This window comes from Rhinoraja longicauda, chromosome 9 (assembly GCF_053455715.1).
Source record: "Rhinoraja longicauda isolate Sanriku21f chromosome 9, sRhiLon1.1, whole genome shotgun sequence".
Classification (NCBI taxonomy): domain Eukaryota; kingdom Metazoa; phylum Chordata; class Chondrichthyes; order Rajiformes; family Arhynchobatidae; genus Rhinoraja; species Rhinoraja longicauda.
This window is the reverse complement of record NC_135961.1, coordinates 63565865-63593334: the sequence shown is the minus strand read 5'-3', so window position 1 is coordinate 63593334 and position 27470 is coordinate 63565865. Positions and strand designations below refer to the sequence as shown.

At 46.4% G+C, this 27470-nt stretch overlaps 1 protein-coding gene across 7 annotated transcripts in view; it reads right to left on the bottom strand.

Annotated features, from left to right (window-relative positions):
- The window catches only part of plcb4a (phospholipase C, beta 4a), a 420446-nt gene that overhangs the window by 107555 nt on the left and 285421 nt on the right, over positions 1–27470 (bottom strand). For 5 of the 7 annotated variants that reach the window (XM_078405629.1, XM_078405622.1, XM_078405623.1 and 2 more), the window contains 7 exons: positions 23244–23337; positions 18502–18581; positions 10481–10565; positions 10286–10376; positions 5572–5667; positions 5432–5452; positions 272–375 (listed from right to left, as the gene is read on the bottom strand). In XM_078405629.1, the coding sequence (XP_078261755.1) occupies positions 272–375; positions 5432–5452; positions 5572–5667; positions 10286–10376; positions 10481–10565; positions 18502–18581; positions 23244–23337 (571 nt within the window). The remainder of the gene's footprint in view (positions 1–271; positions 376–5431; positions 5453–5571; positions 5668–10285; positions 10377–10480; positions 10566–18501; positions 18582–23243; positions 23338–27470) is intronic. The other 2 variants (XM_078405625.1, XM_078405627.1) reach the window with 1 other exon arrangement.

Genomic DNA, 27470 nt, shown 5'->3' with positions numbered 1-27470 from the left:
ATCATGTATTGTCTTTCCGCTGACTGGTTAGCACGAAACAAAAGCTTTTCACTGTACCTCGGTACACGTGACAATAAACTAAACTCAACTAAGTCACCATGTTTCCAGGCATTATTTTGCATGATTCAAGTCCAAAGATGTTAAAAATGTAGAGTCTTAACTTGGCCATAATGGCCATTAAATGTGTACGTGTTAAAATGCACTAAAGTATTGCATTATATGGCTCGATAGAAAATGTTATAACTTCCTCGTTAGAAAAACAGATACTTACCTTCTTCGCAATATTGACAAGTGCTTCTTTCTCCAAAGTTATGTCATCTGCAGAAAGCTCACTATTGATTTTCAATTCAGGATGTGCCTCTTCATCTTGGTCAACTGCAGGAGAGGAAAACACCATTGTTGATCACGTGTAATGAATTACACAAGTAGTGGAGGACTGGGAACTCAGAGAGTCATTTTAACTTAATCATTTTAAATTTAAGGCAACCCGAGAGAGCCCGGTTTCGATAAAACCTTTCAGTAAAGGGGTGGTCGACGTTCCACCAAGAAGGGTCTCGACCCGAAACGTCACCCGTTCCTTCTCTCCTGAGATGCTGCCTGACCCGCTGAGTTACTCCAGCTTTTTGTGTGATACCTTCCACATGGACTCAGTGGGCTGAAGGGCCTGTTTCCATGCTGGTGGCACAGCGTTATAGTTGCTGCCTCACAACGCCAGAGACCCGGGTTCGATCCTGACCACGGGTTCTGTCTTCATGGAGTTTGTACGTTCTCCCATGACCTGCGTGGGTTTTCTCCGGGTGCTCCGGTTTCCTCCCACACTCCGAAGACTTACAGGTTTGCAGGTTAATCGGCTTCGGTAAAATTGTAAATGGTCCTAAGTGTGTGTAGAATAGGGGTAGTGTACGGGGTGATCGCTGGTCGAAGCGGACTCAATGGGCCGAAAGGCCTGTTTCTGAACTGTGTCTCTAAACTAAACTAAATTACACTGCTGACTATAATTATGTATATGACGTATCCTTGATTCATGGTGTTTTGTCTACTGTTTTTTAATTGTTGGTCTTACCTTCCTCGATCAACATCTTCCTGTTTCACCATCTTCATAACTAAAGAGCTACAGGTCTTGCTGTCAAGAGAGAGCTAGATAGAGCTCTTAAGGATAGCGGAGTCAGGGGGTTTGGGGAGAAGGCAGGAACGGGGTACTGATTGAGAATGATCAGCCACGATCACATTGAATGGTGGTGCTGGCTCGAAGGGCCGAATGGCCTCCTCCTGCACCTATTGTCCATTGTCGATTGTCTATGTATTACCCAGTCCAAGGCCTGTGTGGATATTAGGAACAGTGCAAAGAGTCATAGAGTGATACAGTGTGGAAACAGGCCCTTTGGCCCAACTTGCATGCACCCACCAACATCTACACTAGTCCCATCTACACTAGTCCCACCTGCCTGCGTTTTTGCCCATATCCCTCCAAACCTACCCTATACATGTTCTTAAATGTCGCGATAGTACCTGCCTCAACTACCTCCACCAGCAGGTCTTTCCAAACACTTTGTGTAAAAAAAAATTGCCTCTCAGGCTCCTATTAAATCTTAGACAATAAAGTGTTGGAGCAACTCAGCGGGTCAGGCAGCATCTCTGGAGAAGCCCCTCAGGTTCCTATTAAATCTTTCGCCCCTCACCTTAAACCTATGTCCTCTGGTTCACGATTCCGCTACTCTGGGTGAAAGACTCTGTGTATTTACCCTGTCTCTTCCCATCAATGGTTTTATACACCTCTATAAGATCAGCCCTCATCCTCCTGCAGGAAGGAAAGATGTTCTCCATTTGGAAAAAGACTAGAACATTGCGACCTTTCCTCTACACTAACCGCGTTCTAATCTGTACTTTCCACGTTTTTTAGTTTAGTTTAAGTTTAGAGATACAGGGTGGAAACAGGCCCTTCGGCCCAGCGAGTCCGTGCCTACCAGCGATCCCCGCACACTAACACTATCCGACACACACAAGGGACAATTTACATTTACACCAAGCCGATTAACCTACAGACCTGCACATCTTTGGAGTGTGGAAAGAGAGCGAAGATCTCTGAGAAAACCCACGCGGGTCACTCCGTACAGACAGCGCCCGTAGTCGGGATTGAACCCGGGTCTCTGGCGCTGCAAGCGCTGTAAGGCAACAACTCTACCGCTGCGCATTTAAAATTTATTAATTTTTAAAAAATCAAAGTTACCAAGGGGAAATATGGCACAAACTAATTTAATTCTTCTTTGGCAAAGCCACAATGCATATATTTCTGCAGAGATAAACGTATAATTTTTCATAGAAACCCTCCCATTGAAACTCATCACACAAAACTCAGATGGGTAAAGAGATTACAACATCTTTAAACATCTTGTAGCTCTGATGAGTAAAAGTGCTGCAGTATCTCAGCGGGTCAGGCAGCATCTCCGGTGAACGTGGACAGGCGGCGTTTGGGGTCGGGACCCTTCTTCAGACTGATTGTACTTACTCGGGGGTGAAAGCTGGAAGAGAGATGGGGGTCAGGCCAAAGCATGGCAAGTGATAGGTGGATACAGGTGAGTGGGAAGTTGAGGTGTGCCGCGTTACTCCAGCACTTTGTGTCTTCTTTTTTTGTAAACCAGCATCTGCAGTTCCTTGTGTCTACAAAAGGCACCTGATATTTTGCAATGCCAATGGGAAACGTCACCTATCCATGTTCTCCGGAGATGCTGCCTGACCCGCTGAGTTACCCCAGCACTTTGTGAAACGTCACCTATCCATGTTCTCCACAGATGCTGCCTGACCTGCTGAGTTACCCCAGCACTCTGTGAAATGTCACCTATCCATGTTCTCCAGAGATGCTGCCTGACCCGCTGAGTTACTCCAGCACTTTTGTGTCTTTTTCTAGAAATGAGCACCTGCAGTTCCTTGAATCTGAGATGAAAATGCTTTAACGTTTGAGTAGGAAAGAAAACTGCAGATGCTGGTTTAAATTGAAGGTAGACACAAGATGCCGGAGTAACTCAGTGGGTCAGGCAGCATCTCTGGAGAGAAGGAATGGGCGACGTCTCGGGTCGAGACCCTTCTTCAGACTGATATATTTGGGTGACGTTTTGGGTCGAGACCCTTCTTCAGACCGAAGAAGGGTGTCGACCCGAAACATCACCCATTCCTTCTCTCCAGAGATGCTGCCTGACCCGCTGAGTTAATCCAGCATCTTATGTCTACCTTTAACTTTGAGGTTGTGGCGACAATAATAGCCACTCAGACACTTTTGTTAATTTGTTCTCCACGTGCCAAGACATATTGAGAGCACCTTATCCCGTAACTAACTGGCTTTAGGGTGTGTTATAAGGTTGTGTTTTATTGCACAATGTTTTATGACTTGCAACACCTTTAAAGAGGATGGTGCAGTTCCTCTTGTCAAAAGTTATTGCACCGATCAGTAAAATAAAACAGACAAGCATGCGATTTCATCAGTCAATCAATTGAATGAGATTGCAAAGTTTCTTAAACTTTCTTAAATTTCTTAAGGTGGTGCAGCGGTAGAGTTGCTGCCTCACAGCACCAGAGACCCGGGTTCGATCCTGACCTCGGGTGCCGTGTGTACGGAGTGTGTACGTTCCCCCCGTGGGATTTCCCCAGGTCCTCCCGGTTTCCTCACGCACTCCTTTCTTAAGGTGGTGCAGCGGTAGAGTTGCTGCCTCACAGCACCAGAGACCCGGGTTCGATCCTGACCTCGGGTGCCGTGTGTACGGAGTGTGTACGTTCCCCCCGTGGGATTTCCCCAGGTCCTCCCGGTTTCCTCACGCACTCCAAAGACTTGGAGTGCAGGCTTGTCGGTGAATTGGCTTCGGTAAAAATTGTAGGTTGTCCCTAGTGCGTGTAGGATAGTGCGAATGTGCGGGGATTGCTGGTCGGCACGGACTCGGTGGGCCGAAGGGCCTGTTTCCACGCTGTATCTTTAAACTAATATAGAATGATATATAGTGGGGAGACCCTCAGACGATCTTTGATCGGACTTTACCTTGCACTAAACGCGATTCCCTTATCATGTATCTGTGCACTGTGAATGGCTCGATTGTAATCACGTATTGTCTTTCCGCTGACTGGGTAGCACGCAACAAAAGCTTTCCACTGTGCCTCGGTACACGTGACAATAAACTCAACTCAACTTATACCACGACAATTCCTTATTTGGTTCTAGTGGACAATCGACAATAATGAACACCGTTCACCCCAATGGTCTGTTGTAACGAGGGTTTACTGTAGTAATATCGGTCACATCCGCAAACTTTGACGCCCTCAAATTCTTTAAACAAAAGTGATTTTAGAAAGGCTGTTTACAATTATTTCCACAAACGTAAAACATTACGACCTGATGAGCCAAAACATTATGACCACCTGCCCAATATGCCGTGTGCAGCCCCATACGCAGCAGGGTGCGATGCACTGTGTATTGTGACACATTCCTCCCGTGACCACCTTTAAAATGTTCTGTGACTTGTGCCACAGTCGACCTTCTGTCGGTTCGGACCAGACGGGATAGCCTTCATTGCCCTCGCGCATCGATGAGCCTTGGGCGCCCAACACCCTGTCTGTCGCCGGTTTGTGGTTTGTCCCTCCTCGGACCATTGTCGGTAGGTACTCACCACTGCTGACCGGGAGCACCCCACAAGCCTTGCCGTTTCAGAGATGCTCTGACCCAGTCGTCTGGCCATAACAATTTGGCCCTTGTCAAAGTCGCTCAGGTCTTTACTCCTGCCCAATTCTCCTGCATCCAACACATCAACTTCAAGAACTGACTGTTCACTTGCTGCCCAATATATCCCACCCCTTGACAGGTGACATTGTAACAAGATAATCAATGTTATTCACTTCACCTGTCAGTGGTCATAACGTTTTGGCTGATCGGTGTACATCAAAAGCTCAGGCTAAATCCTCTACGATTCACCGCACAAGTGTAGCAATTCAACCAAGATATCTATCGCAAGATATAGAATTAGTCCATAGAATTAAGATTTAGAGTGCGGCAGTGAAAACAAGTCAGGGAGAGAGAGTTTAGGTACTTTAAAAAAAAATTAAATTGATTTTACAATGTCAAATAATTGTTAAAATCAGGGGTCTATTTTTGGTGTGGCTCCATCATAAAAACGAAGGAAGGTTTCAATGGAAAACATCTTGCAAAATCTCTCTCTCTGACAATGTCAGTTTGGCAATGTGCGCGTATAAACAGAAAGTGCAAGTGCATCGGTAGTTACTGAAGTAATTTGCCTGGGTTTCAGACCGAGAGTTAGCTTGGTGCACAGAGACCTGTCACTTGTGTTGTGATTGGAGAGATGACCCTAGGGCTACCGAAAAGATAGGGGTAAACCGGTTTAAAAAAAAAAAAAAAAATGAGATGGGTTAATTATCTGCAAGCTACTTTCCTTACCCGAAATCGATGACAGGTCAGCTGGAAATGTAGGACAAGAAAGAAAATTACAACCATTCAAGCAAGCTAAATTGTTCCTTGTTCTATTGCGCACGGTAAATTGTCTTATGCAATTTGCGTCGACTTGCTAAAGCTGTTACCGTTTTCGGTTTCCTCCTCGTTTTCGTCTTCCAACAAGCTTGCCGGGTTGGAGGCTACGCCAGCTTCCATCAGCCTTTTGAATGCTTCAAGCTGCTCTGAGAACGGAAACAAATCACAGGGCGTCAGTGGCGGTGGCGGGGAGGGGTGGCGGCGCGGTAGAGTTGCTGCCCCCACAGCGCCAGAGATCTGGGTTCCATCCCACCCGGGTGCCCTCTTAGGCTAATTAGGAAAAGGGGAGATGCAACGTGACCTGGGTGTCATGGTGCACCAGTCATTGAAAGCAAGCGTGCAGGTGCAGCAGGCAGTGAAGAAAGCGAATGGTATGTTAGCATTCATAGCAAGAGGATTTGAGTACAGGAGCAAGGGAGGTTCTGCTGCAGTTGTACAGGGCCTTGGTGCGATCGCAGCTGGAGTATTGTGTACAGTTTTGGTCTTCTAATCTGAGGAAAGACATTCTAGCCTTAGAGGGAGTACAGAGAAGATTTACCAGATTGATCCCTGGGATGGCAGGACTTTCATATGAAGAAAGACTGGATAGACTTGGCTTATACTCGCTGGGATTTAGAAGACTGAGGGGGGATCTTATTGAAACATATAAAATTCTTAAGGGGTTGGAGAGGCTGGATGCGGGAAGATTGTTCCCGATGTTGGGGAAGTCCAGAACCAGGGGTCACAGCTTAAGGATAAGGGGGAAGTCTTTTAGGACCGAGATGAGAAAACATTTCTTCAGACAGAGAGTGGTGAATCTGTGGAATTCTCTGCCACAGAAGGTAGTTGAGGCCAGTTCATTGGCTATATTTAAGAGGGAGTTAGATGTGGCCCTTGTGGCTAAAGGGATCAGGGGGAATGGAGAGAAGGCAGGTACAGGTTACTGAGCTGGATGATCAGCCATGATCATATTGAATGGCGGTGCAGGCTCGAAGGGCCGAATGGCCTACTCCTGCACCTATTTTCTATGTTTCTATGTCTTCTGTCCTAGGGTAGACTGACTCCCCCACCCCCCACCCCCCCTCCCCAATCTTTGCACGTCCCCAATCCTTTCCACTCGTCACATTAATTTCATGTTTTCCCGGTTTCTCCGGTGTGGGACAAATAAAGGAATATATTATTATTATTATTATTATTATTATTATTATTATTATTATTATTATTATTATTATTATTATTATTATTATTATTATTATTATTATTATTATTATTATTATTATTATTATTATTATTATTATTATTATTATTATTATTATTATTATTATTATTATTATTATTATTATTATTATTATTATTATTATTATTATTATTATTATTATTATTATTATTATTATTATTATTATTATTATTATCATCATCATCATCATCATCATCATCATCATCATTATTATTATTATTATTATTATTATTATTATTATTATTATTATTATTATTATTATTATTATTATTATTATTATTATTATTATTATTATTATTATTATGTTTCATGTATTTCATTTTTTTTAGACAATAGACAACAGGTGCAAGAGTAGGCCATTCGGCCCTTCGAGCCAGCACCGCCATTCAATGTGATCATGGCTGATCATTCTCAATCAGTACCCCGTTCCTGCCTTCTCCCCATACCCCCTGACTCCGCTATCCTTAAGAGCTCTATCTCTTGAATGCATTCAGAGAATTGGCCTCCACTGCCCTCTGAGGCAGAGAATTCCACACCTTTACCACTCTCTGACTGAAAAAGTTTTTCCTCATCTCCGTTCTAAATGGCCTACCCCTTATTCTTAAACCGTGGCCCCTGGTTCTGGACTCCCCCAACATTGGGAACATGTTTCCTGCCTCTAACTTGTCCAATCCCTTAATAATCTTATATGTTTGTTGGCTGTTGGCAGATCAATTTCCCTCCTGGGATAAATAAGGTTCTGTTGCATCGTATCGCATGTACCAAGTTTGTTTGTTCACCCCGTGGGTTTTCTCCGGTTCCCTCCCACGCTCCAAAGACGTACAGATTTGTAGTTTAATTGGCTTGGTAAAATTGTAAATTGTCCCCAGTGTGTGTAGGATAGTGTTAGTGTGCGGGGATCACGACAGAAGGGGGAGGAGTTGCACAGTTTGATAGCCACAGGGAAGAAGGATCTCCTGTGGCGTTCTGTGCTCCATCTCGGTGGGACCAGTCTGTTGCTGAAGGTGCTCCTCAGGTTGACCAGTGTGTCATGGTGGTGGGGGGGGGGGGGGGGGGGGGGGTGAGCTGTATTGTCCAGGATGTTCCGCAGTTTGAGGAACATCCTCCCATCCTCCAAGACCCCCTCCCGTGAATCCAACTCCGTCCCCCGAGATGGAGCCAGCCTTCCCGATGAGCTTGTGGATCGTACAAATGGAAGTCATGCAGATCGCAAGCGGGGGGGGGGGGGGAAGAAAACATGGCCATTTAAGCAGCTTGGAATCCTAATTTTAATTTACTGAAAATAAACTGATTTAAAAATGCCAAGTAAACATAGAATCAGTGACGCAGTCTGAGAGCGTTATCAACCCAGGCATTTCAAGTATTGCTTCGCAGAGCACATAATCCTATTTTTGTCCACAGGACATGGGCCTTTGCTCTCTCTCATGTTTCCTGCCATTTAACATACATGGGAGAGAACTAGACTCCAGTTGCCTGCTGTCAATGCCCAAATACAGTCAAATGCATGGGAGGTCATGTTGAAGTTGTATAAGACGTTGGTGAGGCCCCGTTTAGAGTGCCGTGGGCTCAGTTCTGGGCACCATGCGAGAGGAAAGACGTTGTTAAGTTGGAAGATACACAATATGTGATCAGCACTGAGAAATGTCCGACATGACAGAAATGATGGTTCTTGACCATATTTGTGTTTCTTTCTATGTTTTGTTTATCTGCTTCTGAATTATGATGTCGTGGTTATTTTTAAATTATATTTTGTCAAGTATTAAGGGTGGGCACAATAAGCTTTGGCTTCTGCCTACAGCGGGTTTTTTTTTCGGTCAGAAAATATCATGTGTGATTATATTGTTTTATTTTTGATACAATGATTTCATACCGTTTAACTTTCACAACTGTATGGTCACAATCTGTTGCATTGTATTGAACGGAAATTAAAAAATAAAAATAAAAATTTATAAAAGGGTGTGGAGAAGATTTAGAAGGATGTTGTCAGGACAAGAGGTTCTAGAAACATAGAAAATAGGTGTAGGAGGAGGCCATTCGGCCCTTCGAGCCTGCACCGCCATTCAATACGATCATGGCTGATCATCCAGCTCAGTAACCTGTACCTGCCTTCTCTCCATACCCCCTGATCCCTTTAGCCACAAGGGCCACATCTAACTCCCTCTTAAATATAGCCAATGAACTGGCCTCAACTACCTTCTGTGGCAGAGAATTCTGGGCTGCAGGGAGAGATTGAGTAGGCTGGGACTCTATTCCTTGGAGCGCAGGAGGATGAGGGGTGATCTTATAGATGTGTATAAAATCATGAGAGGAATAGATCGGGTAGATGCACAGAGTCTCTTGCCCAGAGTAGGGAAATCGAGGACCAGGGTAGACGGCGATATCGAGAGATACAAATGAATGAAAGATTCGCAAAAAAGTAACGATGATAAAGGAATTAGGCCATCGTTAGCTGTGGGCCGGGTGAAAACGAGTTGCAGACAATGAGACTCAACAAGACGACTTTGAAGCTTCCAACTTACTTGTCTCCACTTCAGGTTTTAAGTGAGGTCAGTTGCAACATTTTAAGAATCATTTAAGGTATAAACATTTAAGGTACATGGATGGGACAGGTTTAGGGGGATGTGGACCAAATGCCGGCAGATGGGACTAGTGTAGATGGGACATTGGCCGGTGTGGGCAAGTTGGGCTGAAGGGCCTGTTTCTACGCTGTATCACTCTATTGCAACAGTAGGTCTATAATCTCACTGTCCACATTTATCACCAGCACTTGCACTTCAGAGAATACAACACAGGTTCATAAGTTCTAGGATTAGAATTAGGCCATTCGGCCCATCGAGTCTACTCCGCCCTTCAATCATTGCCTCACAGCCCCATTCTCCTGCCTTCTCCCCATAGCCCTGACACCCTCACTAATGAACCTGTCAATCTCTGCCTTAAAAATACCCAATGACTTGGCTTCCACAGCCATCTATGGCAAGCTGCCCAAGCGAAATATGAGATGCTTTATTCGAGTGTGGCTTCACTCTGACAGTAGAGGAGGCCCAGTTTATCCCTACCACTGTTCCTTCAGCTTCAGTCTGAAGAAGGGTTCTGACCCAAAACGTCCCAGATCCTTTTTCTCCAGAGATGCTGCCTGACCGGCTGAGTTACTCCAGCATTTACCTCCGAATTTCCATCGGTGAGAGTCAAGTCACCAAAACAGACACATTTCTTAACTACATTATACGAAGAATCTTCTGCAGTGTTGAAGGAACTGCAGATGCTGGTTTACACCCAGGATAGTAGACACAAAAACGCTGGAGTAACTCAGGCAGCATCTCTGGAGAGAAGGAATGGGTGACGTTTCGGGGTCGAGACCCTTCTTCAGTCTGAGCGTCAGGGGAGAGGGGAAACGAAAGATGTAGACGGCGATATCGAGAGGTATAGAACAAATGAACGCAAAAAAGTAACGATGATAAAGGAAACAGGCCATCGTTGGCTGTGGGCTAGGTGAAAACGAGTTGCAGACAATGAGACTCAACAAGACGACTTTGAAGCTACCAACTTACTTGTCTCCACTTCAGGTTTTAACCTCTTATTTTTGATGAGTATTTTTTTCTTCAGCTCGTTCGGTGAAGCGAGAGGCCTGCCCGCTTCTAGCTGTGAAGCAAAACGACAGGATCAACATTTTTTTTTTGCGACGAGTTTTCATTTGAACAGTTCTGGTTTTTAAATAATAAATAGACGTAAAAGTGTAGGCGTACTGGATTGTTCTCCAGGCACTGCTTCAGTAAAAGGTCTCCAAAGGTTTCTTCACAGTACTTGGCCATCTTCAACTGCTGTGGTTTGCTGCAAAGGAGGGATAATTTAGTACAGCAGAATAGCGTGGCATTTTAGGAATAGAATGGCATTCATTGCTCGCACACCCTGAGGTAAACATAGAAACATAGAAAATAGGTGCAGGAGTAGGCCATTCGGCCCTTCGAGCCTGTACGCACCGCCATTCAATATGATCATGGCTGATCATCCAACTCAGTATCCCGTACCTGCCTTCTCTCCATACCCCCTGATCATTTAGCCACAAGGGCCACATCTAACTCCCTCTTAAATATAGCCAATGAACTGGCCTCAACTTCCTTCTGTGGCAGAGAATTCCACAGACTCACCACTCTCTGTGTGAAGAAAAACTTTCTCATCTCGGTCCTAAAAGACTTCCCCCTTATCCTTAAACTGTGACCCCTTGTTCTGGAATTCCCCAACATCGGGAACAATCTTCCTGCATCTAGCCTGTCCAACCCCTTAAGAATTTTGTACGTTTCTATGAGATCCCCCCTCAATCTTCTAAATTCCAGCGAGTACAAGGTATGCAAATAGTTGCCACATAAAGGGCGCTGACAAAGTTACAAAGTACCCCCCCGCCGGTTCCACATCCCCCTCGTGCCCCCCCCCCCCCCCCCAATGCCAGGTCCTAAGGTATAGGAGAAGAATTAGGCCATTCGGCCCATCAAGTCTACTCCGCCATTCAACCATAATCATAGCAATCATCATAATAGTACTTTATTAGCCAAGTATGTTTTTGCAACACACGAGGAATTTGATTTGCCATACAGTCACACCAATAAAGAGCAACAAGACACCCAAATAATTTTTTTAACATGAACATCCACCACAGCGACTCCACCACATTCCTCACTGTGATGGAAGGCCAAAAAAGTTCAATCTTCTTCCCTTCTTCGTTCTCCCGCGGTTGGGGCACTCGAGCCTTCCGTTGACGGGGCGATCGTGGCTCCAGCAGCCGGCGGTCGAGCCCTCCGCGTCGGGGCGATCAAGCTCCCGCATCGGGGGGAACTCAGCTCCCCCGGGTAGGGGCTGGTCGAACCTCCTGAGACTTTGGAGCTTCCCGACATCAGTCTCTACCCGAGACTGCGAGCTCCTCGATGTTAAAATCCGCAGGCCGCGGTTGGAGCGTCGATCCCAGGCAAGGGAAGGGGCTCAAAGTCAGTCTCGAGCAAGGCCTCCAGCTCCATGATGTTAGGCCGCACAGCGACCGGAGATGGCTGATCTATCTCTCCCTCCTAACCCCATTCTCCTGCCTTCTCCTCATAACCTCTGACACCTGTATTAATCAAGAATCTTATCTATCTCTGCCTTAAAAATATCCACTGATGGCCTCCACAGCCTTCTATGGCAATGAAGTCCACAGATTCACCACCCTCTGACAAAAGAAGTTAATAGACAATAGGTGCAGGAGTAGGCCATTCGGCCCTTCGAGCCAGCACCGCAATTCAATGTGATCATGGCTGATCATTCTCAATCAGTACCCTGTTCCTGCCTTCTCCCCATCCCCCCTGACTCCGCTATCCTTAAGAGCTCTATCTTCTCATCTCCTTCCTAAAGGAACATCCTTGAATTCGGAGGCTGTGCCCTCTGGTCCTTGACTCTCCCACTAGTGGAAACATCCTCTCCACATCCACTCCATCCAGACCGTTCACTATTCTGTACGTTTCAATGAGGTCCCCCCCTCAATCTTCTAAACTCCAGCGAGTACAGGCCCAGTGCCGACAAACGCTTATCATACGTTAACCTACTCGTTCTTGGGATCATTCCTGTAAGCCGGCTACGGGAGTCAAGATCGTCCCGTCAACGGAAGGTTAGTGGCCCCCGACCGCTGGAGGACAAAGAAGGGAGAGATTGAACTGTTTTTCGCCTTCCATCACAGTGAGGAATGTGGGGGAGTCACTGTGGTGGATGTTCATGTTAAAATGTATTTTGTGTGTGTCCTGTTGTTTTTTATTGTTATGACTGTACGGCAAATGAAATTCCTCGTATGTTGCAAAACATATTTGGCTAATAAAGTATGATTGTGATTGTGATAGTGTGTGTGTAGGATAGTGTGTGTGTAGGATAGTGTTCGGCTCGGTCACAGGGCCTTCCATCGCCCGGTACGGCTCGGCCGCGGGGCCTTCCATCGCCCGGTACGGCTCGGCCGCGGGGCCTTCCATCGCCCGGTACGGCTCGGCCGCGGGGCCTTCCATCGCCCGGTACGGCTCGGCCGCGGGACTTTCCAGCGCCCGGTGCGGCTCGGCCGCGGGACCTTCCATCTCCTTGCGGGGGCTGTGCAGGTCGGTCGCCTCGGTAGGGGTCGAGCTGTCTGTCCGTGGGAGGGGCATGGGGGAAGAGAGAAGAAGTTTTTTTGCCTTCCATCACAGTGAGGGGGTGTTTGGAGTCACTGTGATGGATGTTTGTATTGGGCTTGTGTGTCTTGTGTTCTTTGTTTTTTTGCTCTGTGACTGCTGGCAAATGATTTTATTTCGGAGTCACGTGAGTGACTACGTGAAGACCCCGTCCAGCACGCATGCGCGACATTAGCGTTCACGCAGTGCACCCGCGACGAACGGGAGTTCAAGGTGCTCCCGCTACAAACTAAAAAGTCGGGCCGACAGGTAAGTCTACCGTGGCCGTGAGTATTTTCTCTGGTCTGCTTTAGGTACACAAGATGAGCAAGACCAGAGGAAAGAAATTTCAGCTTGCCCCCGTTCGTCTTCCGTTGAGGAACGTTCTTTGGAGGGGGGGCAAGAGGCGGCAAACTACCGAGCCGAGCCCAGCATCGCTAGCGCAGCCTGAGCAGCGAGCTGGAGGTACCTGCAGCCAGAACCGGGCGGTAGTGTCCGACGTTTCGGATGAAGATGCCACACCGCTACACAGCGGCACTGGCAGCCGCCTAAAGCCAAACGGCTTATGGAGCAAATGCTCCAGCGAGATCTGCTGAGAGAGCAGCAGCAGACTCGCCAAGGGAGGGCCCAGAGCGCCCAGGCACTCCCGCAGTGCCCTTTGTGGCACTGGCCATTGCCTCACCTTCTTTTGAAGGCAGCATTGGCGACCAGGTCTGGGCTGGTCAACAAGATGGGTTCTTGGCTGAAGATCTCCGGAGTACGCAGGGTGTACAGGATCAGGAAGAGCTGCTGGGTGTGGTCAACCGCTACGTGGTCATTCCACGAGGGGGTCGGCTTTTAGAGCCAAAAACTTGCAGCCAGCATTGACCACCTGTCCTCAAAACCCCTACAAGAACGGGTGGTCAATGAGGCTCTTAAACTATATTCAGCCCCAGAAAATTGTTCATCATTGAATGTACCAGCTGTAAACAGCCAAATTTGGGGACATCTGGGGCAGAACATCAGGAACCTGGAGTTGAAGCTCCAGAAAATCATATGCTCGGTCCATTGATGGTGTGGACATCTCCACAAATCAGCAAGATACATTAGCTCTGCTGTGCACCACTCAATATGAGATCATCAAGCCTGCCCTCAACCCTAAGTTTGCAGGCTTGCAAAACACCGGGTTCAGAACCTCCAATTCTGCTTTTTGTAAAGGACCTTCCAAAAAAGGTGAAAGACCTAGAGGAAGAGTCCAAGACCTTTGGTCTCGTGAGGGCAGGTTTAGGACCGAGCAGACCCAACAAACCCAGGCGGCAGTACCCCACGGCGTCCACCAGTCGTCGACCACCATATGGGACTGGTGAAAGCTCGGGGCCCGCAACCATTCCCCGTAAGCCTTTTTTAGGCCAGGGCCCAGAGCGGACCCCATGGAAAATGTGCCACCCCCAACAACATCAACGCCAACAGCAGGCCTCTACAGCCCAGCAGACACCTCATCGTCCAGCGAAGAGGCAGAAGTAGCACCAGTAACCATGGAGGTAGGTGGGTCTGGTCCCTCTCAGCATATGACCAGTACGGGCTCTATACTATCAGGGGGGAGATTGCACTGGTTTTTGGATGCATGGGAAACCATCATTAATGACAAGTACATACGAAGCTGCATTCATGGCTATAAAATTGACTTTGTTCATAAAAATATTCCGCCAGTTCAGCTTATACCCCAAAGGGTATTCACCCTCTCACTCAAAGAGAAACAAGAGGGTCAAGCTGAACTTATGAGGCTACTAGCAAAAGGTGTCATTGAAAGAAAAACATGAACCTTTGGAATTTGTGTCTAATATTTTCACTAAAACTAAAAAAGATGGTGGATGTCGCATCATCATTGACTTAACTACGTTAAACGAGTCAGTTAACTATACACATTTCAAGATGGAAACTTTTGAAACCGCCAGACTTTTGATTTCTAGAGGGTACTTTCTAGCAGGCATTGATTTAAAAGATGCTTACTACTCAGTACCCATACACAAGGAGCATCGTAAATACTTAAAGTTTATCTGGATGAAACAGCTATGGCAATTTAAAGCCTTACCAAACGTTTGTTTGAAACTTTGGGGTTTGTCATACATCCAGATAAATCCAATTTTACACCGTCCACTACCATGGACTATCTTGGATTTACGATTGATACTGTTCGCATGTTTGTAACTCTGCCGAAGGGGAAAGCATCAGAATTGGCACTATCATGCCACGAACTAATGAATAAACGTCAGCCAACCATACGGCAGGTAGCTAGAGTTTGGTAAAATGGTAGCAGCTTTTCCAGCTGTACAATTTGGACCTTTGCACTACCAAAAATTTACAAAGAGCAAAAGTGCACGCACTAAAGCAAAACTCAGGTCACTTTGACCGAGCCATGTATTTAACTGCTGAATCCATTCCAGAGTTACAATGGTGGACAAGGAACATTAGGCTCAGTTCCAGTCCCATAATAATAACCAACCCAGTATTAGCCATACAAACGGATGCCAGTGCTTTGGGCTGGGGAGCAACTAACATGCAATCCAGCACAGGGGGCAGATGGACTAATTCTAAATCATCTTGCCTACAGACACGGGGTATCAACTATTTAGAAATGTTGGGTGCGTTTTATGGTTTAAAAGCATATTCATCTAATACGCATCATGCACATGTCCGGTTGCAATTAGATAATACCACGGTGGTGGCTTATATCAAACACATGGGTGGTGTAAAGTCGATATCGTGTGACAAATTGGTCAACCTAATCTGGCAATGGTGTGTCGAAAGACATACTTGGTTATCAGCAACTTACCTACCAGGTAAGCAAAATACAGTGGCAGACACCAGGTCACGCAAATTTAACGATAACATCGAATGGATGTTAAATCCCAAAGTATTTGCCGAAATTACAAAGCAATATGGCACACCAGATATCGACCTATTTACATCCAGGCTGAATCACCAGGTACCAACATATGTCGCTTGGGAACCAGACCCTGAGGCAGCAGCAGTTGATGCATTCATGCTGCATTGGGGGAAAATGTTCTTTTATGCTTTTCCTCCCTTCTGCCTCATCAGTCGGCTGTCACGCAAGATTCAATTGGATTCCGCTTCAGGAATCTTGATAACACCCGACTGGCCTACACAGCCATGGTTCCCAGTGGCCCTCGACATGGCTGTCGAAACACCGTTGGAATTCCCCAGCAGTCCGGAATTATTAATCCACCCAGTGTCAGGCATTAGTCACCTGTGCCATGACAGAGTCAATCTCCTGGCTTGCAGATTCTAAAAAGACCTCTACTGGGCCTGGGACTGTCTGAGGACGCCATCAACATGATGACCGCATCCCACCGGGAGTCCACCAGGAGACAATACCTGACCAACATAAGGAAATGGGAACGGTATTGCTCCAAAACAGGAACTACCTACACTACAGCGACAGCCACCAGTGTTGTGGAGTTCCTGGTTGGATTACATCGGGAAGGACTCAGCTACATCGCCATAAATACAGCCAGGAGTGCGTTGTCAGCTTATTTGGTTCCAGCAGCAGGACAACTGACTTTGGGGTCCCATCCATTAGTGGTAAAAATCATGAGGTGCATTTTTTAACACCAATTCCCCCAGACCAAGGTACACTCAGATCTGGGATGTCAGCATTGTGCTGACGTACCTTAGGGGATGGCCACCGCCCAGGGCACTCACGCTGGAACAACTTACACTGAAATCAGTCATGCTCATGGCACCAGTGTCAGCTCAAAGGGTACAGTCCCTCCACCTTCTGAGGCTGGACAGTATGACAGAGTCATTGGACTGTTTCACATTCCATATTCAGGGACTGGTCAAACAAACTAGACCAGGTACCACGCCTCCAGTCATGGAGTTCTGGGCATATTCATCTGACCCACGGCTGTGTGCCAAGACCCATCTCGCCAATTACATAGACACAACATACAACTTAAGAGGGAGAGAAAAAGCCTTATGGATAAGCCACAAGAAGCCTCATGGTCAGGTGACGAGCCAAACCATTTCAAGGTGGCTCAAGCAGGTGCTTAAGTCCGCAGGAGTGAATACTAATGTTTACAAATCTCACTCCACCAGGGCTGCATCTACGTCGGCGGCTAGTCGAATGGACGTGCCTATCGACCATATTCTAGCCAGACCAGGATGGTCCTCGGAAAGAACTTTCCAAAGGTTTTATAATAAACCGCTGGCGCAACCTGCTACATTTGCAGACAGAATTTTAGAGTCTGCAGATAATATTTAATTTGAGCCCTGGGGAGCTCTCTGTTCTTTGTTGTCATTAATAAACCTTTTTTGTTCACAAACAGGGTTCTTGATTGCGATAACATACTTCCTCCCTCTAAGGTCTTCAGACAGTGAGTGAAGCATGAGCTGGTACACGGTTCGGAATCACAGAGCTTTGAAGTCTTCACGTAGTCACTCACGTGACTCCGAAATAAAATAGTAAGATTAAATGAGAACTTACCAGTTCGAAGTTTGATCTGTATTTTATGAGGAGTTACGATGAGGGACTACGTGCCCTCCGCTCCCACCCTCTTTTATACAGATCAACTGGTAATTAAGTTCTTATCCTTTCTTTACTATGTTTATTTCAATCATTGTGTTTTTTCTGTGAATCCACACCGCTGCTTTGAAGAATGTCGCGCATGCGTGCTGGACGGGGTCTTCACGTAATCCCTCATCGTAACTCCTCATAAAATACAGATCAAACTTCAAACTGGTAAGTTCTCATTTAATCTTACTAATTTCGTTCGGTATCGAATGACAATAAAGGTATTCGGTATTCTGTATTCTGTGATAAGCCCCTGTCCCACTTCGGCGATTTTATTGGCGACTGCCATAGTCGTAGGCAGGTCGCCGAAAAAACGGTGACTAGACCCCCCCTACGACAATGTCTACGACAAGCTACGACAACCTACCACCCAGTCTACGTCAAACTACGGCCAGCTACCGACAACCGGCGACCCAATCGTCGCGACTTAGGACGTCCACCTACGACCGCACCTACGACAACCTACGACCACACAGGCGACAAGCTACGACAAGCTACGACCCTGTCCGGCAACAACTGAAGACAATTCACGTCATTTTGGCCTCTGGTTTTGACGCCGGTACCTGTCGCCGGTTGACGTAGGTTGTCGCGAATGGAATTCACCGAAGTCAGCACCGGCGACAACCTAGGTCACCTGGCGACAATCTACGACAGCGCCCCCGTCAGGAGACGTCAAGCTACGGTCATTGGCGTCAAACCAACAGTCTCCAAAAAATTCTAAACATTTCAAAATCCAGCGGCGACCGGAAAAACGCTACGACTCTTTGGAGACGACTCAAGGACGTACAGGCGACACCCCGGCGACCGTGTGGCGACGGCCTAGTCACCTGTAGTTGCCTAAAAAAATCGCCTAAGTGGGACAGGGGCTTTAGAGTGCCAGGATCGCTGGTCAGCACGGGCTCGGCGGGCCGAAGGGCCTGTTTCCGCGCTGTATCTCGAAACTAAACTAAACTTTAGCATTGTGGTGTGGGTACACCTCTGCTCGTCGATGTTAATGTTACAGCAGCAAACTCTTTATCGAGCCGAGGCAAACACTTACCTGCAGTGATTTTCGAAAGAGAGGATAACGGGATATCTTGACGTCACAAACGCTGTCTCCTTGATCGCTTGAATGACATCCTGTCAGTAAAACAGCAATATCAAAATAACCATCTTAAAAAGCGGAGCCATTAACTCGAACTGACTGCCCAGATTTTCATATAGATTTTCAATCATTTTTCCGGTGACCATTGATACTCAGGCATTGATACTGCCCTGTGTGGTTGGCAGACAATAGACAATAGATGCAGGAGGAGGCCATTTGGCCCTTCGAGCCAGCACCGCCATTCAATGTGATCACGGCTGATCATTCTCAATCAGTACCCCGTTCCTGCCTTCTCCCCATACCCCCTGACTCCGCTATCTTTAAGAGCTCTATCTAGCTCTCTCTTGAATGCATTCAGAGAATTGGCCTCCACTGCCTTCTGAGGCAGAGATTTCCACAGATTCACAACTCTCTGACTGAAAAAGTTTTTCCTCATCTCCGTTCTAAATGGCCCACCCCTTATTCTTAAACTGTGGCCCCTGGTTCTGGAAATCACATACCTCCGCTATTGAAATGTGTAGGAAGGAACTGCAGATGCTGGTTTACAATAAACACATTAACTCCCCCCCCTCCCCATTCCCACACTGCCCTTTCTGTCCTGGGCCTCCTCCACTGTCAGAGTGAGGCCCAACGCAAATTGGAGGAACAGCACCTCATATTTCTCTTGAGCAGCTTACACCCCAGCAGTGTGGAATACTGATTTCTCTCACATCAAGTAACCATTGCTTTCCCTCTCTCCCCCCATCCCAGTTCTACGACCAGTCTGACTGTCCTCCTGATTAAATTCTATCTACATATATTCCTTGTTGACATCTTCCCCAAGCTAGATTTTCTTTGAGCCCCGTTCCCTTTGATATCTCATTTTCACACCCAACCCCTCCATATCTCTGTGTCTCCCTCTCCCTTCTATATCACCGTCTGTATCTCTCGTTTCCCTTTCCCCTGACTCTCAGTCTGAAGAAGGGTCTCGACCCGAAACGTCACCCGTTCCTTCTATCCAGAGATGCTGCCTGTCCCGCTGAGTTACTCCAGCATAATGTGTCTATTCCCACCGTTGAACGCACAGGTCGGAAACCTTAAAGGAAATGGATACACTATTCCGTATATCAATCTCCATAACGCTCATTGAAAAACTGGGCAAAGGAGTCTTGATGAAAGATCTAAATTTGCAAAACCTCATTTGACGTTGTAGTTTGGACAGTCAGTGCCTTTATGCACCCAGGGTGGAAATATCCAACACTCGAGGGTGGCATGGCGGCTTAGTGGTAGAGTTGCTGCCTTACAAGTGCCAGAGACCCGGGTTCGATCCCGACTACGGGTGCTGTCTGTACGGAGTTTGTACATTTTCCCCCTGACTTGCGTGGGTTTTTCTCCGAGATCTTCGGTTTCCTCCCACACTCCAAAGACGTACAGGTTTGTAGGTTAGTTGGCTTGGTATAAAGGTAAAATGTGTGCAGGACAGTGTGTTTGCGGGGATCGCTGGTCGATGCGGACTCAGTGGGCCGAAGGGCCTGTTTCCGCGCTGTACCTCTAAACTAAATGACAAATTATTGTCACGTGTACAGAGGTGCAGTGAAAATATTTTGTTTGCACGCTATCCAGTCAATGAGAAGACTGTACATAATTATTAACAAGCCGTTCACAATGAAGGATAAAGGGTAACACATTTAATGTAAGCTAAAGTCCAATAAATTGCAAGTAAAGATAGCCCAATGAGGTATCAGATTATTAAGGGGTTGGACATGTTACAGGCAGGAAACATGTTCCCAATGTTGGGGGAGTCCAGAACCAGGGGCCACAGTTTAAGAATAAGGGGTAGGCCATTTAGAACGGAGATGAGGAAAAACTTTTTCAGTCAGAGAGTTGTAAATCTGTGGAATTCACTGCCTCAGAAGGCAGTGGAGGCCAATTCTCTGAATGCATTCAAGAGAGAGCTAGATAGAGCTCTTAAGGATAGCGGAGTCAGGGGGTATGGGGAGAAGGCAGGAACGGGGTACTGATTGAGAATGATCAGCCATGATCACATTGAATGGTAGTGCTGGCTCGAAGGGCCGAATGGCCTCCTCCTGCACCTATTGTCTATTGTCTAGATGGGAGCTCCCTTCTGTAATGGCTGCTCTCTCCATGTGAAGACATGGTGGTTCTCCCATTGTAGCTGTCGTCAATGGGAAAAAGAGACACAAAATGCTGGAGTAACTCAGCCGGTAAGGCAGCATCTCTTGGAGAGGTTTAGTTTCAGGTCAGGACCCTTCCTTAGACTTATTGTGTCCAAGTTTAGTTTCTTACTTTAAGACGGAAACAGGCCCTTCGGCCGACTGAGTCTGCAATCCCCGCACATTAACACCATCTTACACACACTGGGGACATCTTTACATTTATACCAAGCCAAAACTGTACAAAACTGTACGTCTTTGGAGTGTGGGAGGAAACCGAAGATCTCGGAGAAAACCCACGCAGGTCGCGGGGAGAACGTACAAACTCCTTACAGACAGCACCCGCAGTCGGGATTGAACCCGGGTCTCTGGCGCTGTAACTGCTGTAAGGCAGCAACTCTACCGCTGCGCCACCGTACGTCTCGTCTTAGTTTCTGTTTAGTATTCATTGTATGATCCCAATTATCTCACTTGATTTTTGCTTTCGATGTCACACGAAATGGATATTCTTTCTGACTCTATTCTATAAAGGCAGTTCTATGAATAGAGATGGCACCACAATGCTATTTAAGGAATTCAATTAGTACACAACCGGAAGTGTTGAATTTATCTAGCGTATGTCTTCAAACTAGGGAAGTTGTTAGGAAACATTCAAATTGTGGATATGAATAGACTTTAATACATATTTTTGTTTATGGAAATGTATATACATTTTCATTAATTTCTTGACTTATGGAGCAAAGAGGTCCTTCTGCAGTTGTACAGGGCCCAAGTGAGATCGCACCTGGAGTACAGTGTGCAGTTTTGATCTCCAAATTTGAGGAAGGATATTCTTGCTATTGAGGGCATGCAGCACAGGTTCACTAGGTTAATTCCCGGAATGGCGGGAGTCAGGGGGTACGGGGAGAAGGCAGGAACGGGATACTGATTGAGAATGATCAGCCATGATCACATTGAATGGTGGTGCTGGCTCAAAGGGACGAATGGCCTACTCCTGCACCTATTGTCTATTGTCTATTGAAAGACTGGAGCGACTGGGCTTGTATGCACTGGAATTTAGAAGGATGAGAGGGGATCTTATTGAAACATATAAGATTATTAAGGGGCTGGACACGTTAGAGGCAGGAAACATGTTCCCAATGTTGGGGGAGTCCAGAACCAGGGGCCACAGTTTAAGAATAAGGGGTAGGCCATTTAGAACGGTGATGAGGAAAAACGTTTTCAGTCAGAGAGGTGTAAATTTGTGGAATTCTCTGCCACAGAAGGCAGTGGAGGCCAATTCTCTGAATGCTTTCAAGAGAGAGCTAGATAGAGCTCTTAAGGATAGCGGAGTCAGGGGGTATGGGGAGAAGGCAGGAACGGGGTACTGATTGAGAATGATCAGCCATGATCACATTGAATGGTGGTGCTGGCTCGAAGGGCCAAATGGCCTCCTCCTGCACCTATTGTCTATTGTCTTACAGCGTTCAAACATCTTCAGCCATCTAGACTAGTCCCACCTGCCTGCATTTGACCCATATTCCTCTAAACCTATCCTATCCATGTACCTGTCTAAATGCTTCTTAAACGTTGCGATAGTCCCTGCCTAAACCTGTTCGGGTTGGATTGGACTAATTATGTATCGTCTTTCCGCTGACTGGATAGCACGCCACAAAAAGCTTTTCACTGTACCTTGGTACAAGTGACAATAAACTAAACTAGTGTTACTCCAGCACCTTTGTGCCTTTTTTTGTGCCTTAACCAGCATCTGCATTTCTTCCTTTCCACATCTATCTTTCAAATATCGCGCGGGCAAGATCAATCTGCGCCTCCCGCATCTGCCTTTGCGGAGTTTGCAGGTTCTCCCCCTGATTGCAGGGGTGTGAGGAATAGACAATAGATAATAGGTGCAGGAGGAGGCCATTCGACCCTATCGAGCCAGCACCACCATTCAATGTGATCATGGCTGATCATTCTCAATCAGTACCCCGTTCCTGCCTTGTCCCCATACCCCCTGACTCCGCTATCCTTAAGAGCTCTATCTAGCTCTCTCTTGAATGCATTCAGAGAATTGGCTTCCACTGCCTTCTGAGGCAGAGAATTCCACAGATTCACAACTCTCTGACTGAAAGCGTTTTTCCTCATCTCAGTTCTAAACGGCCTACCCCTTATTCTTAAACTGTGGCCCCTGGTTCTGGACTCCCTCAACATTGGGAACATGTTTCCTGCCTCTAACGTGTCCAACCCCTTAATAATCTTATACGTTTCGATAAGATCTCATCCTTCTAAATTCCAGTGTATACAAGCCTAGTCGCTCCAGGCTTTCAACATATAATAGTGCCACCATTCCGGGAATTAACCTAGTAAACCTACGCTGCACGCCCTGCGGGATACGGCCATCCTCCATGTGGTGGACATGGCCCAGTCACTGCAGCCTGAGTAGAGTGTACACACTCGGAAGGCCAGCGCGAGACAGAATCTCGGCGTTGGACCCTCTGTCTTGCCAGGATACACCCAGTATTAAAAATAGCGTTGCATTAATAGCACAACAAAGGGGAGTATTACCTTAAAAAGAATATCTGTGCACATCGCTTTGCCGTGTGTTATTATTGGCTCTTGGTCTTCCCCTTTTCCATCCCAGCAGTCTAACTCAATACATCTGAAAAAATAAAACAAGTGCTTCGAGCAAAATATATCGCCACAGAGAAACACCAAGATGTACACGGTACTCACATTCACGACACAACACCATATTCCGCGTAAAATATACAACAATGCACAAGAGTGGTCAGTTTAGACTCTTGGAGATACACAGCCCAAAAAGACCTGGATATAGGAGTGGAATTAGGCCATTCGGCCCATCGAGTCTACTCCGCCATTCAATCATGGCTGATCTATCTCTCCCATTCAACCCCATTCTCCCCGTGACCTTTGACGTCTTCTCCCCGCAACCTTTGACGTCTTCACTCATCGAGAAACTATCGTGGGTTTTCTCCAGGTGATCTGGTTTCCTCCCACACTCCAAAGACGTGCGGGTTTGTGGGTTAATTGGTCCTCTGTAGATTGTCCTCAGTGCGTAGGTGGATGGGAAAGTGGGATAACAGAACTGGAGTGAACGGGTGATTGAGAGTCGTCTCGAACTCAGTGGGCCGAAGGGCCTCATTTCCGTGCTGTATCTCAAAACTAAATTACACACTTTGTCGGAAATAATTTCAATCTTACTCTATTCCGATAGAGATATGACATAAATGTTTCTGTGACTGAACAGTGGCGCAGCGGTAGAATTGCTGCCTTACAGCACCAGAGATCCACGTTCGATCCTGAAAAAGGGTGCCATCTATATTGTTCCCCCTGTGACCACGTGGGTTTTCTCCGGGCGCTCCGGTTTCCACCCACATTCCAAAGACGTACAGGTTTGTAGGTTAATTGGATTCTGTAAATTGTTCCTAGTGTGTGCAGGTTAGAACTAGTGTACCCATGATTGAATGGCGGATCAGCCATGATTGAACGGCGGAGTAGACTCGATTGCTGGTCGGTGCAGACTCGGTGGGCCGAAGGGCCTGTTTTCACGCTGTATTTCTTAGCTAAACTAAACAAAAAACTGTGCCTGATAAAAAAAATATGGAAAAAAAACATCGATTAGTACGGGTGTCAGAGGTTATTATGGGGTGAAGGCAGGAGAATGGGGTTAGGAGGGAGAGATAGATCAGCCAAGATTGAATGGCGGAGCAGATCTGATGGACCGAATGGCCTAATTCTACTCCTATCTCTTATGATCTTATTCCTTCTCTCCTGAGATGCTGCCTGACCTGCTGAGTTACTCCGGCATTTTCTGAAATAAATATCTTATGATCTTACGATGTTAGAACCTTGGGTAAAACACAAAGCGCTGGAAGAACTCAGCAGGTTCAGGCTGCATCTGGCTCACGGTGCTTCTGAACAGACAATAGACAATAGACAATAGGTGCAGGAGGAGGCCATTCGGCCCTTCGAGCCAGCACCGCCATTCAATGTGATCATGGCTGATCATTCTCAATCAGTACCCCGTTCCTGCCTTCTCCCCATACCCCCTGACTCCGCTATCCTTAAGAGCTCTATCTAGCTCTCTCTCGAATGCATTCAGAGAATTGGCCTCCACTGCCTTCTGAGGCAGAGAATTCCACAGATTCACAACTCTCTGACTGAAAAAGTTTTTCCTCATCTGTTCTAAATGGCCTACCCCTTACTTCTAAACTGTGTAAGTCGGATAACGATATCCCCAAAAATGTTAAAAACCCATCATAAATAGGTGTTTCCGTACATAAGGGGTACCACGCTGTCACATGGGTGGCCAAATTTGAAAGTTATTAAATTATAATGAAATACCACAGCATTAAAAACGGGCCACCCTTTTGAGCTAATTTGGGATCACGATCGACCAAAATTTGGGCAAAATTTAATACTTTCAAAATTTGAATTGAAACAATACGAGGATAAAAAAAAAATTGTAAGACATATAAGATGGTTAGTTTAGTTTAGTTGTACAGCACGGAAACAGGTCCTTCGGACAAACCGGGTCCGCGCCGACCAGCGTTCCCCGCACACTAACACTATCCTACACACACTAGGGCCAATTTTTACATTTATACCAAGCCAAGTCAAGTCAAGTCAAGTCAAGTCAAGTTTATTTTGCACATACACATACAGGATGTGCAGTGAAATGAAAGATTACCCACAGTCCAGCAATAGAGTAATAAAAATAAACAATTTCACACACAATCACAACCAACACAAAACAAAAAAAAGAAACATCCATCACAGCGAGTCTCCTCCAGTCACCTCCTCACTGTGATGGACCTTTCTACGTTTTTGGAGTGTGGGAGGAAACCGAAGATCTCGGAGAATACCTAACACACACTGGGGACAATTTTTACATTTACCAAGCAAATTAACCTACGCTGTATCTCTAAACTAAGCTAAACTAAACTAAAGTGTAAGAAAATAACTGCAGATGCTGGTACAAATCGAAGGTATTTCTGCTCTCCCGAGATGCTGCCTGACCTGCTGAGTTACTCCAGCATTTTGTGAATAAATCAATTTGTACCAGCATCTGCAGTTATTTTCTTATAGTATTTATTCACAAGATGCTGGAGTAACTCAGCAGGTCAGGCAGCATCTCAGGAGAGAAGGAATGGGTGACGTTTCGGGTCGAGACAAGAAGGGTCGGTCTCGACCCGAAACGTCACCCATTCCTTCTCTCGTGAGATGCTGCCTGACCTGCTGGGTTACTCCAGCATTTTGTGAATAAAATAAACTAAAGGTGTTTTGCCATTGTGAGTACTGAGTCTGTGGCATTCTCCTTCTGCTCAGGAGCATCTCTGTTCAACTGCACAACGACCTGGACTTTGTGATCATCTCATTTCCAATTCATGACAGCTGCTGTTCTTTCAAGGGCAGTATTTTTCACCCTGTCAACCATCCAGCCAGCCAGACTGGTACACACGGTGATTTGGCAATTCTACAAGCATCTGGTAGTCGGCAACGAACAAGAAAAGTTGCAAGGACATTAACTTTACTCCATAATGAATCAAAAAGTTTCAGAGAAGTGAATATAATTGGTCACATCACCTTTGACAGCTCTGTTCAATCTGCACCACATATCAATCCTGCAGACACGGAAAAGGGCCCTTCGGCCCAACTCGACCATACTACCCAGGTACACGAGGTTAATCCCTGGGATGGCGGGACTGTCAAATGAGGAAAGATTGGAAAGACTGGGCTTGTAATCACTGGAGTTTAGAAGGATGAGAAGGGATCTTATAGAGACCTATAAAATTATGAAAGGACTGGACAGGCTTGATGCAGGAAAAATGTTCCCAATGTTGGGAGAGTCCAGAACCAGGGGCCACAGTCTGAATAAAGGGGAGGCCATTTACAACTGAGGTGAGAAAAAATAAATTCACCCAGGGAGTTGTGAATTTGTGGAATTCTCCGCCACAGAAGGCAGTGGAGGCCATTTCACTGGATGAATTTAAAAGAGAGTTAGATAGAGCTCGAGGGGCTAGCGGAATCAAGGGATATGGGGAGAAGGCAGGCACGGGTTACTGATTGTGGATGATCAGCCATGATCATATTGAATGGCGGTGCTGGCTCGAAGGGCCAAATAGCCTCCTCCAGCACCTATTTTCTATATTTCTATGTTTTCTATGCCCCATCTACACTTGTCCCACCTGCCTGCGTTCAGTCCATATCCCTCTAAACCAGTCCTATCCATGTACCTGTCCAACTGTCTTTTAAATGTTGTTATTACATCTGCCCCAACCACTTCCTCTGACAGCTCGATCCATTAATATACCACGCTTTCGTTTTTAGTTATTAGTTTTCGAGATACAGAGCCGAAACAGGCCCTTCGGCCCACCGCGTCCACACCGACCACGATCCCCGCACAGTAACAATTCCCTTGCGACAATTTACATTTACGCTAAGCCAATTAACCATACAAAACCCACACGTCTGTGGAGAGTGGAAGGATACCTAAGAACTCGGAGAAAACCCACGCGAAAATCCACAGGGAGAAGGTGCAAACTCTGTACGTACAGCACCTGTAGTGGGGATCGAATCCCCGGGTCTCTGGAGCTGCTAGGCACCAACTCTGCCGCTGAGCCACTGTTCGGTCACGGAAAAGTTTATGTCACATCTCCGTTGGAATGGTGTAAAATTGAAATTCCTTCCAACAATGTGTGTAGTTTAGTTTAGAGATACAGCACGGAAACAGGCCCTTCAGCCCATCGAGTCCAAGACGACTATCAATCA